A 12895-nucleotide genomic window follows, 5' to 3' on the forward strand; every position below is an offset into this window, starting at 1 on the left:
ATTGACTGAACCAATCAGTTCAGTCAGTATCTCTGCAATGTCATAGCAATCTCAGCAATCATCTGCAATGTCATGGCAATCTCTCTGCACTGTCATAGGTCTGGGCTCCAGGCAAGCAAAAAGCCTCCTGGGATGATAAGTCTGGCTAGCACCAGGTGCTTCTGTCCCTTGCAGAAGGGACTTACCTGTCATTAACAGTCAAATCTCTACAGATATCTTTAATATCTTTATCAATGATCTGGATGAAGGATTGAGTGCACTCTCAGCAAATTTGCAGACCACACCAAGTTGGGAGGAAGAGTCTGCTTGAGGGTAGGAAGGCTCTACAGAGGGATCTAGACAGACTGGATCAATGGACTGAGGCCAACAGTATGAGGTTCAGCAAGGTCAAGCGCTGGCTCCTGCCCTCCAATCCCAACATCCCCATGGACCACTACAGCCCTGGGACGGTGGCCGGAGAGCCTCGTGGCAGACAAGGATCTGGGCATGTTGGTCAACAGTGGGCTGAACATGAGCCAGCAGTGTGCCCAGGGTGCCAAGAGGGCCAACGGCCTCCTGGATGGTATCAGAAGCAGTGTAGCCAGCAGGATGAGGGAAGTGACTGTCCCCCTGTACTCGGTGCTGGTGAGGCTGCACCTCAAATCCTGTGTTCAGTTTTGGGTCACCCACTACAAGAAATATATGGAGGTGCTCAAGCATGTCCAAAGAAGAGCAACGAAGCTGGTGAAGGGGCTGGAGCACAGACCTTATGAGGACTGGTTGTGGGAGCCGGGGTTTTTTAGCCTGGAGAAGACGAGGCTCAGGGGAGACCTTATTGCTCTCTAAAAGTACCTGAAAGGAGGTTGTAATGAGGCAGGAATTGATTTTTTCTCCAGAAAAACTACTGCTAAGATGAGAGAAAATGGCCTCAAGTTGTGCCAGGGGAAGTTCCGGTTAGATATTAGGAAAAAAATCTACGTGGAAAGTGTGGTGAAGCATTGGAACAGGCTGCTCAAAACAGTGGTGGAGTCACGATCCCTACCAATGTTCAAGAAATGTGTAGATAAGGCACTTCTTACTTAATAGGCTTGGTGTTGAAGGGCTTACAGTTGGACTCCATGATCTTGAAATTTCAAACACCAACAGTTCTATGATTCTAAGCTCAGGTTCTAATGGTGTTGGTTTTAATCTGAAAATGGACATGTCCAGTTCCGAGCCTTCCCCCAAAGGGGCTTGTTCCTCTTCTATTACAGGAGTTCCTCTTCTATTGCAGAAGATGGGAATGGAGCCTTCCTCCTCCTGACTACAGTCATGAGTTTCCAGCTTTTCCTACCCAAAGAGTCTGTGTCCTTTTTTCCCTTAGTATACCAGCCTTTTCTCCCTCTGTCTGCTGGGAGGTAGAAAATCAGATACAAGGGTACTTTGCCTGCCTGCAGGGTTTCTGATCTGGCTACCCCTAAAGCTGAACAGTTTATTTTGTGAACATCAGGTCTGCTGCATGTTTCTCTTCTGGTATTGTTGACTGAAAAAAACCCAGAGAACTTGATATTTCCTCCCTCTGTAAAATCTCTGTGTATCTACTTCTGTGTAGACCAAGGGAAAGAAGCAGATATTTTATGCTTAAAAAGGTCTCTTTTTCCCATGCAGGTAGATAGCAAGAATTAGATCAGAGGAAACACTCCTCTTGAACATACTAGTTCTGGGAACTGGTGAGTTGTATAAGTACAATTTAGGCTAAGATGAATTTGCCAAATGAGGACCATAAAAATTATATTGTCTCTTCTCCAACAGATCTTAAGGTAGTTAACTGCATAGTTAACTTCCTTTTAAAGTTTTCAGATATGGGGGATATGGATACTTGTCCACCATTTCCAGCAGGCAGGAGTAGCTATAGTTATACAGGAGGCTGAAATAATAATAAAACATTGGAGAATGGGATTTTGGTAGGAGTGTTTAGTATTTCTATAAAGAATGTCCTTTGTGAGAGGTTTATTTTAGGAAATGAGATTTCTGTTTTATAAACATCATAAGACATTATTACAAAAAGCAGAACTGTGTATAGCAATTTCAGGGGCACTTTGGCTAATTCAAAAGTGTGTGGGGAGAAGTGAATTGCATCTTGTCCTCACTTTTGCCAAAAGATCCATAATATTTAAATCAATAACATGCTGGTGCGTGTGGATCCTAATGATACTATGGTGGTCTGAGAAAGTCCTGTTCAATGCACATGTCCCTCCTTCTGGAAATGTGGGAACAATCAGGTCACAGTATGCCTGCATTGCAAGGCAGAGAAAATGAGAAGCTGAGAAACTGGTGCGATGTGGAAGCAAGCAGGCATACCTGTATTACACAGTGCAGTGTCAGGTGGAAACTGCACCTCAAGCCTCAATAGCACCAATGTTTTAATATCTTATTCTATTCATACGAGAAGACCTGCATACTTCTCAAACACACCCTTGAGCTAACAGAGGGGCAACTAACAGAGCCAGAGATGGAGTTGCCTATAAACTCAGGCTAAACCTTGTCATTATGCTTTATTACACTATGGAGACGTATATTCTCTCTTTTTGTGTATCTCTGATAGCATTTGGTAAAACCACTTATCCTTGCCCCTAGTGATTTTTAGCAACTTTTCACCATAGTTTAAAGCCAGAATTTTGGAAAAAAAGGAAGGCTAAATAGGCAAGTAGGCGTTGACTATTTCTCAGCCCGAGTAGTCTTTTCCTCTGAGCTGTTTGCAGCATTTCTAGGTATGTGTTTAAGTTTTTCGCTTGTTTCTCAAAATACCTATACTAAACCAAACCAATCCACTGATATTTTCCAGCTGATCGCTGTGTCTCAGGTATGACTATCTTTACAGCTATATGAAATGTTTGCTAAAATATTCTCATTTATTTCCTGAAAAATATCTCTGCTCAGAACTGTTCAAAACAGAGTTGAACATATAGTCAAACAAGTAGTCATTTGTTGGCCTTAGAAACTTTCCAAATTCAATAGATACAAGGACATTAGAAAACTAGATAATGGTCTATTAACAATTCTGTGCAGCCTCTCTAAAAGTATTGATTCTTCATTCCCCTAAATAGACAAGAACAATTTCAGAAGCATATTCTGACATGGTAAAAACTAGCAATTCAGATAAAAGATATGAAGATACAAGCATATTTCTTTCTTCATGGAAATATATACCCTGTTCAGTAAAATCTTGCAGTCCTCTTCCTTAGCAAAAGCGGTGTCCATGCAAGTTAAAACTTCTGACATCTGAAATATTTATATCAAAAGAGAACTGTTTCAAATTTCTGCCAATGCTCTTCTTGAAGTATATTTACAGAGCTTGTCAAGTGTGCCTGTTTATGGCTGTGCTGGGATGATTGTCATTGATGTGGAAGAAGGATAAGTTTTGGGTGAAAGACCATGTGGGTCCTTGAATGATGTAAGCAGATGACAATTGAGTGGGATTCAAGTATTAGATATTTGCAGTCTAGACAAGTAAATCTCACTGAGCCTATTTTCAAGCAATAGTGTAATTCATGATGCTCTGTGTGAAAGAGAAGATTGTAAAGCATCTAGAAGCATCTAGGGCTGTGTGGATGGACAACTACATAAGATGAACCTAGCCTTGGGAACCATGGAAACCTAAGTTACAGAAAGATTTTGTTTGGTCTTGTCCTTGCTACTTTCACAGCTGGGGAAGAGGGCTACAGTAGAAGTACATTCTACTTATTCTAAGTGGTTAAATCTGTGCTTGAAGGATGTCAGTTATTAATTAAGAACCCAAATTACAAAATGAATGATGTTTGATGCTCCCAGGATTGGAATTTCAACAAAGAAAAAGTGGTCTAGGGATTAGGATGAGAACTAGGGAGCCTTTCAGCTCCCTGCTATTTCACAGACCACCAGGAAAGCTTGGCAGCAGATAGGAGCTGCAAAAGCACACAGGGATCATTATGATTGATTAATTTTGGTCTTCTATTTCTTTCTTTCTTTTTTTTTTTTTTTCTAGAGTTGTGGGTGGGGTTGTTGTTGTCAAATCTCTTTATCAGCCACTTCATCCTCTGTACTGGGTCCAGTGAAGTCCCTGTGAGACTGACCACCTGAATCTAAAGGGAAGTAGCAAACGCATGTGCAAGGGTGACATATGCTGCGCTATGTATTAGCTATCCAGGATAGGTGTGGAAAACTGCAGGGGCTGCTTTGGCACTGAGGGTGCAAAAGCAGTTGCCTGCTGTCAGTGCATGCTCCATCTTGTCCTAGACAGAGATCCAGAGTTTTTGGCTCCTTTGCGCTTAGCAAACTAGTCTCTGAGCAGGTACCCAGACTAAAATTCCCCATGGAGTAAATGTGAGCCTGGTTATTCATTCTTTTTTTTTTTTCTTTAATAAAGCTTTTTTTTTTTCATCATTAGTCAGAGAACAGGAAATAATTTCATCTTATTATAATTCCTACATTTATTTTTAAGATGGGAGGCAGTTAAAAGCTGCAGTCTTGCACACTCCTTTTAATACGTAACATCCTGATTATAGTGGCCCTGTAAAATTAACAAGTATTCAAATAAACCTCAACTGAAGAGGCTGCAAGGCCACCATTACTGCATGACTCATTACAGTGAAGGATGAAGAGCACAGCAGAGTTGTATTAATCACTTGGTTCTGCTACAGTAAGAAGAGGACTTGTGATACTTTATTTTGCCACATACCATGAGCAGAATTAGCTGATAATTGCAAAAAAGCTCTAAGGATGCTGGTAACAACAGAAGGTCTGACTTCTCAGTAATTTGGGGGGTTTCTTTAGTTTTATTTTGTTTTAGAATTTGCAGTTGGCTGGATAATAATGCACAAAAATATGCCAGGTTTTTGCTTTTCACCTGAAAAATACAGCTTCATTTCCTATTTAATGACTTCTTCCCCCCATACTCATTAGGTATATAAAAACCCCACATAAGTTTGAAAAGATAATTTCAATATCAGTGACCTAGAGAGAAGAAAAAAAACAACCTGCAGATACATTTCCAGAGCAAATTTACTAATAACATACCTTGAAGATGCTCTTACAAGAGTCATATGGTATTAGCTTAGTTCTCTTGCCACATGAAGCTACACAAATAGAAAAAAGAGAAATGTGGGTGACGCAAAACTATGTGGTTGCTTAAGCTTTCCAAAGAATACTTGGGATCACACACACACAAGAAGCAAAGACAGCCATCTGAGTGGGGGAACAGATCAGAAGGGGTACTAGAAGATGAAAACCAGCACTGTTTCTAATTATAGGGGGTCCTGGTGTCTTTGGTGTTTTTACTGTTTTCAGGAATGATCAATTTATGGTTGATGAACCAATCTCTGCAACTGGGTTGTGGGCACCAGTCTGGGTTTAAAACCAGACTTATTACAAAAGTTCTCTGATGGGAAATTTGGTCAGAGTCTGGAGCAAAACACGTGACAGGAAACTGCTGATAGACAAAGATGTTATAAACTATCATTCAAGGATCATACCTAGTCCAGAGTAAACTTACTGCTGCTACTCATTTACATGCATTTACAAGAATTTCAGAGGAAATGGTTAAAGTCTTTGGCTGTGCTGGGCAGAGTATGAGAGTGCTCATACTGCACAGCACTCCTTAGAAGTGATGGAGCAGAGAGTGAGCGAGAGTGAGCGAGAATGTGATTGATACTTAGAAAATCCAAAATGCAGAAGAAAAGAGACTTGGTACAGGAAGCAATGAGAAATTCAAATTTGACATTAAAAAAACAACATATGGAGCTTCATATATGATGGCAAATACTGAAAGCTGAGATGTGGGTTGGCATTTGGAAAAATTTTAATATAGCTTGATTATTGTTGTTGTTTTTGGCTGAGGAGCTGTTTGAGAACCTCTTCCGGAAGCCAGCAGGGATTGATTACTGTGCGGAGCAGTGTATGTTCAGTAGCACTGGGCAGGCAGCCTCAAAGCACTGATGGAGCAGCCTTCTGCCAGGCTCCTGGCCTTGGAAAGTTTGCTGAATTTCCTGTAGGATAAATCACAGAAGGTCTCCCAAGCTGGAACAGCTTATATTTAGTGCTTAAAGATATGTTTAGGGTAGAGTGTCTTGATTTGTCCAAAAAAACCATCTGAGTTTCAGCACATCAACTGAAGGAGACATTTTAAGATCAGAGAGCAGGTTGATGCAGTCCATAGCTTCTCCACGAGTGTTATCAACAAGCTTCTCAATTAGCACCAACATCAAGCATATTGCAGGGTTATAATGATGGAGAGATATTACAATCATGGAAAAAATTGACCTTTTATTTTCTAATGTGTTTTTATGTAAAAATAACAACTTCTTCAGCTTGATCTGTAAAAAAAAAAAGTTGTAAATTTGCTTGTAAACGTGCTTGTAAAAGATGTGATGTTTGTACACGCTTTCAAATTCACAATCCTACATCTATATGCTAAAACGTTACCATATCATTTACTCAGTGGGATTGATCTAGTGGGATGTTGGTGGAATTGTTCTTATGCTTAGAGATCTGTGTGTCTCGTGTATTATGGTCTAATTACGCAATAATGCATAGGTGGGCTGTGGGATCAACTTGGTTCATTAAATTAAAAATGAATCCCTTTGAGGGATTAGATTCAAAATGCAATAAAAAAGTTTGGTTTGTCATCTTTTCTGGGTCAGCAAAACATGACTGAATTTTGACAGGCTTTCAGTTCCAGATTATTGGCATTTTCTTCTTTGTAAGGTTGGAAATTTTGGGAAAAAAAGCTATTGCCTTTTGCATTCCTTTGTAGAGTAGTAATAATCATGATGATTTCCATCAGATTATAATTGTTTTTCTTTCTTTCTGACCTGCAGGAGATACTGCAACCTCTCTCTGTGCTCATGGTCTACCATAGCTCCTCTAATGTCTGCATCATTGTTTCTCAGGTCTCACTATTTAACGATCAATTAAAACTGATTTTGATACATGTTAGATTCATGTTGGGAGGCAAACTTCTTTGTTAAAAGAATTATTGACTTAAACTCTTACTCAAAGCACAAAATGATATGTTAAAATTGACATCTCATTACATTTCTCTGTTCTTCGATGCAACCATTATTTTATAAGTAATGCGAACACTAAAATACCCTATACAGTCCAGTGCCATGGTTTATATGGATCAGCCAAACCCAAAGAACCCGAAATTCTCAAATCTGATTTCTTTATTCCTATTTTCCTACAGAAGGTTACAATTTTTAGGTATGTCTGTAGATCTCCAGCTCATTTGCCATGTTGCCATTATGACTTCTGTGTTCATGTGTTTCCACACATGTTGTTTCAACAAGCAAGTCAGATATCACGAAGTCAAACAACCTTGACTTCTTCATATTCACAATCTATTACTATATATAAATACACAGTCATATACACAGTCATTACTATTGACATCCTACATGGTCACAGGGAAGCATTTAGTTGTTTAGTCAAGGTGCAAATACATCTCAGCTAATGCATACAAGTGCAGAGGCAATTAATGTCAACAAAGAGTATCCAAAAGATTTACACAAACTGTCATGTGAGCTTTAGTAAAGTCCAGATGTAGCTGCTAAGTATAATAAAAATACCTGTCATTTTAGCTGTCAACACATTTTGGCATTTTTTTTTTCCAGTTACCCTTTGGGACCCGCTTTGCTTGAGTTCTTTGCCTGGTCTTGTCTTACTGCCTTTCACAGGCAAAGTTAATGTCTGTGATCAATCCTTTCTACTTGCTTCACATATTCATTCTGACTCAACTTTTTCTCTGACTCACATTCTGTTTCTATTTCCATAATCGTGAGTGTATGTGAAACATCTTGGGCTAATGCAAAATGGCACAGGCATCAAAATGTGTTATTCATACCTATGTGAGTAATGCCCACTCATTCTTTGGTACATGAGTATTGACTTGATAGCACCTTCATTTCCTGCCTCTTTCCATTTATTCAACCACTTGGTCATCATGAACGTTTTTACACAGTCACAGGGATGATTCCCCTTTCATTCTGATGATCCACCTCACTTCCCCCCCACAACACACCAGGACTGCCTCTTTAGCCAATTATTTTTGAAATTAGCTAAGTAAAGAGCATAATGTTTCAGGAATTCTGATAAGCAATTAAATATTACAGGGAATCACATGATTCAGTGTTCATATAGTCTGATGAAAATGTCTAGTGTCTTCCTTTTTCTGATTTCTTCCCTATGGACAACAGCCCTCCAATGCAGGGTTTTCGTTCTTAATGAATAAAAGCTCATCAAGGAACTCATCATATTTTGGGATTAAGAAATTACATGTGTATTTTTGGCCTTTGCCACCAACTAATCTTACTGTAACTCACTTGTGAAAAGCATTACATCAAAAAAAAAAAAAAAAATAGTGAGGCTGCAGATCTGGTGCATCATCAGGCACAAAGTAATGGGAGTTTTGAGTGAAAAACTTTTATGCATACAAAAATTATTGCATCTCTTCTTGAACCTCTTTTATTACCTGCTGAGTAAGATACAACATGTGTGTGCACTTGCAAGGGGAATGTTGGAGTAAATTGTATGAAACTACCAAGTTATCTACAAAATCCACAGAGCAAATAGAAAACCCTGAGTGAAAGAATGTACTTTGCTGTAACAGCAAGTACGAGCAGAGGAAGCTGGCAGAAGAGAGAGTCACAAAATAATCATAGTATTATCTAAGCATGACATTAGGGTGATAAATTGATTATTTTTATTACTTCAACTTTATTACATATATAAAGTACCTGGAGAGTTTTACTAATAGTGTGAATTTTATAGACGTTTTATAGATGGTAAGTGACAAATGTGAACCTTTAGTTGGCTTCTGAGAGGCCACAGACTTGGCACTTGTTTTGGAAATGTAGGGTTAATCCTTCAACAAACCAACAATCTGGCAATATCTCAAATTTAAATACCTGATGTTAAGTGTAAACTATTGATCAGGTATTCCCTATGCTCTGCAATAATGAGAGAAACAAATTAATTTCACCATGTGAAGAATCCCTGGTCCTAACCACAGGTGATACTCAAGCGGGGACAAAGGCATTTGGAAATGAATTGAAATTCTGATATTCAACCTGTCTTGAAAATGACACTGGCTTTCTCTCCCAAGTTAATGGAGAGGGAATTAAATCTTCAAATGTAATTTTATACATAGAGGCAGACAGAATTAGAAGAAAATTTGGAGTTAGATAACACAGTAAGTGCAAAAGTTTTCTCATTTGCACCTTTTTGCTGTTTTATTGCCAGGGACAAATACATTATATATGCTGAAGAGGCTTCCCTCTACTCTCCGCAATATCAACATGAGTCCAGGTCCCAGAAGATTTGTTTGTAGGAGGTCAAGCCCATTATGACATGTTGAAGACAGCACAGCTGGTAAATGGGTGTGATGCTCTGATGTTCCAGTTCCAAGTGGGTGCATAGGAGGGTGTCACTCTTGGCTATAGTAGTGGAGGGAGAGAAGGAAGCCCAAAGACAACTTAACTGGGCCAAGGAAATACCTCATTACTTCAGTGTAATGCTGACAAAGTGACATCACAGTGCAATATTAAGAGCCAGATATTATTTTGGCTTGGATGTATCCATCCTTTTTTTTGTTGTTGTTGTTGTTGTTGTTGTTGTTGTTGTTGTTGTTGTTGTTGTTGTTGTTGTTGCAGAAGTTTTCGTATTTTCTAGATGTGTTTTTTTTTTAACATGGTTGTTGATATGACTAGTAATTAGCATTCAGTGCACTAAAGTGTTTTGTTTTGCTCAAAATTAATGCTAAGCAGATGATCACATTTCTTTTCCTCTGGAATGTGAATAGTTTTTCCTACTGGCATGTCACTTTCAATTGGCTACTTGCCACGTCTATTACTTTCTTTTACAACAGCTGCAGAATCTGTACAGACGGAAATTTTTGTTTTTAGACTGCTGCCCTCTAACTTGGCTGTGCAGCAATAGCTGACAACAACTTACTTTTTTCAGAAAGTGCTTTAAATTATAAGCATAAGTAAACACAGATGCAATTATTACCTCAGTATATTGAGCATTCTACCACAATTCTGAGTATTTTTCTGGATTAGCTAAACAATCCAGAGATTTAAAACTTGCCATTTTTGTATGCAGGATACTTACATTTGTAGAGAAGCAGTGGGAGATCTGAGATGTTTGTGATGGCAATTGAAGATGTACTGAACACTTAAATATTCTATTTTTCTCCTGACTCATTCAAATTTACACATTCTCCATGGACCTCCTAAACCATCTAGTTAAAAAGAGTAGAGGTTATAGATAGTCTAGGGGATAGAATGGAACTCAGATGCTTCATCTGGCTTCAGTCACATTTCTTACATTTTGCACTGTGGAATTTCAATTTTCTTGTTGTGAAGCCATCTTGCTAGGAAAAAACAGACAAACAAAAAAAGAATGAGCAAAATCAACCACGAAAGCTGCATTAAACAGATCCTTCATTGTGTGCTCTTTTGCTGCAGGTTAAAGCTTGTGTACAGAGCGAGTCTTAAATGGAGTCAGTAGGACTAATTCTGCATGGGTGTTGTTTGCATGTACTCAAGTACGCCAGCGAGGTGGAAGGCAACACTGGTCACCTCAGTCTGCATGTGCCAGCACACCCCTTCTCTGCAATCATCAGGTGCCTTGAGCCCTGGCCTCCCAATGTGACGCCTGTGAGTTTGAGTGATTGCATATGCTGTAAATCTAAGCCCCACCATGTCCTGTTGCGTTAGCTCCAAAGTCTTTAATCTTTCTGGCTTGGAGACAAATGTTCATATGGAGTTTGTTGCTAACAAATTCACTGCTTTAGAAGGGCAGAAGTAAGCTTGTTTTCTATAAACAAGTTGCCATACTGTGATCTCACTCTTTGGGAGGAGAACTATTATAAAACTTCTGAAAAATGCTCTCAGTCAGGAACTGCTTAGAAAATGATCCGAAAACTTCTGCCTTAACTAAATCAAGGTTAGTTTGTAATGATAAAAAGAAAAGCTGCCTTTGGCAGAATTGTACACTGAAACAGAAAAAATACTTGGATGGGAATACCCTTAAAAATGATCGTTGAAGGACTGAAATTCTGTACAAAGATGGTGAATACTAGGAAAGATTCTTGGACACAGTTCATGTCTTCACAGATAGATAGAACTGGTCACTAAAGAAAAGCTCACAAGTGCTATGTAAAGAAGAGAAGAGTGACACTTGGATTGAAAATGTCATTATATTGGAAGCTCCCATGGCTTGTAACCATCTTTCCTTCATATTTGCTGAGGGCATGCATCTGCATTTCTTTAGATACTACTAACATTGAACAAAGGGCACTGCAACTTTCCTGCTCAAATGAGCCACTTGAAAAATATACTTCATCTTCTGGAAAAAACAGTCATCTCATATTATCATTGTTTACATTTTTGGAATAGTTTTGCTTTCAGTGTCTTGTGTTTTGTGGGTCTTTCCAGCTCAGAGTAGGTTTGTCATTAGGACTCTCTGATGCACGAGACGACAGACACAATTCCTTTTTTGTCAGTCTCTTACTCACTTCTAATTAAAACATTAGAGTGAACAAGAATTAATTATTCTCTGAATACATTTATGGCGCTTGTATGCTCTTAAATTGTTTAGTGTAATACAATGCCAAGATTACATATATCTTTAAGATATCAAAGACTTGTCATAGAACTTTTCTGATTATTGTTCTAAATTTCTCATTTGAGAGAACATGTGAGATACTTATGTACTGCAAATTGTATGCTTATATATGTGAGCAGTCCTTTGGGCTATGGATTCTTTATTGTAGTTCAGTGAAATATTTGTATTCTGGGTATGTTGCTTCTGATGCCTTTTAAAGTCTTCTCCCATTTCATTTCACCTCTGCCCGTCTCACCAGAGACAGCAGCCATCACATCACATATGCATGCATTCATGTTTCCTTTACTACGTTTTGTCTCCCATGGCAGATGCTCTGTCTCAGGAGATTTACTTTCACATTTTGAACAGCTTGAAAAGAGGTATGGCTGAAGGAGTAAGGTTCAACAAGATAGATTCAAAATGATAAACAGGCTGGTTGATAGCATACTGGAGTATTCGGTGTGATTGTATCTGCCTGAAGTCAAAACTGAAGTCAGAATTTTAACAGAAAATATATGAATAATTTTGGATTTTTAAAATAATATAGCTTAACTAAATCTCACCATTCTGTGCAAATAAAACAAATTACTGTTCCTAATTACATTGAGAAAAACATAGCCTTCTCTTTTAGATTGTTAGGTTGCACGGGAAGCAACTGCCATCAAATACAAAAAATGGTAGGGATTGCTAATCTTGATTTGGTACAAAAATGACTGACTTTGCATATGCTTTCATACGAATAAAGAAGTGCATGTATTTTATAATATAATTAGTGTCTATGCCCTACCTGCTATATGCTGGGACTAGAAAAGCGTTATGCTAAGGAAACGGGTCCACTTTTAATATTAGTCAACTTCTGAAATGCATTGAAAAGACAGAAGAAAGCTAGCTGAATCCTCAAACTTCTGGGATTTGAAATTCCCCTGGGACAATACCTTCTGCACTGTGTAGCCATAATTTGGAAATATTCCTCCAGCTCAGTGCCAAGTGTAAGACAATGGCTTAATTTCAAAGCCAAAAATGCCAACCTGAATGTGTTGAAGTTCAGATCAAAGTAAAAGCAATGCCCTTGGCAATCCAAGGAACAAATGCTATCTCCAAGAATATATAAAAATAATTTGAGAAAGTGAACTGCTTGGATGGAAAGAGTGGGAAACTTCTCTACGTGCAGCCATAGAAGCAGCTCAGTTGAGCCTTGGGTTTTATCTCTGAACAATGCCAGCTGCCTCTGCCTATTGCTTATTACTCTACCTATCTGAGGCTGTTGCTTGCAGTAGGTGGGAAAGAATTAATA

General features: G+C 38.7%; 1 protein-coding gene across 1 annotated transcript; it reads left to right on the forward strand.

Annotated features, from left to right (window-relative positions):
* The first annotated feature begins 371 nt into the window (after positions 1–371).
* On the forward strand, positions 372–1062 carry LOC112958412. The gene is given in 2 exon segments (XM_026052244.1): positions 372–670; positions 672–1062. Coding segments are annotated over 2 exon segments (690 nt in total).
* Positions 1063–12895: the final 11833 nt, after the last annotated feature.

The sequence above is a fragment of the Nothoprocta perdicaria genome, unplaced genomic scaffold, assembly GCF_003342845.1.
Source record: "Nothoprocta perdicaria isolate Ctin4 unplaced genomic scaffold, notPer1 scaffold_112, whole genome shotgun sequence".
In the NCBI taxonomy this organism is placed as follows: Eukaryota; Metazoa; Chordata; class Aves; order Tinamiformes; family Tinamidae; genus Nothoprocta; species Nothoprocta perdicaria.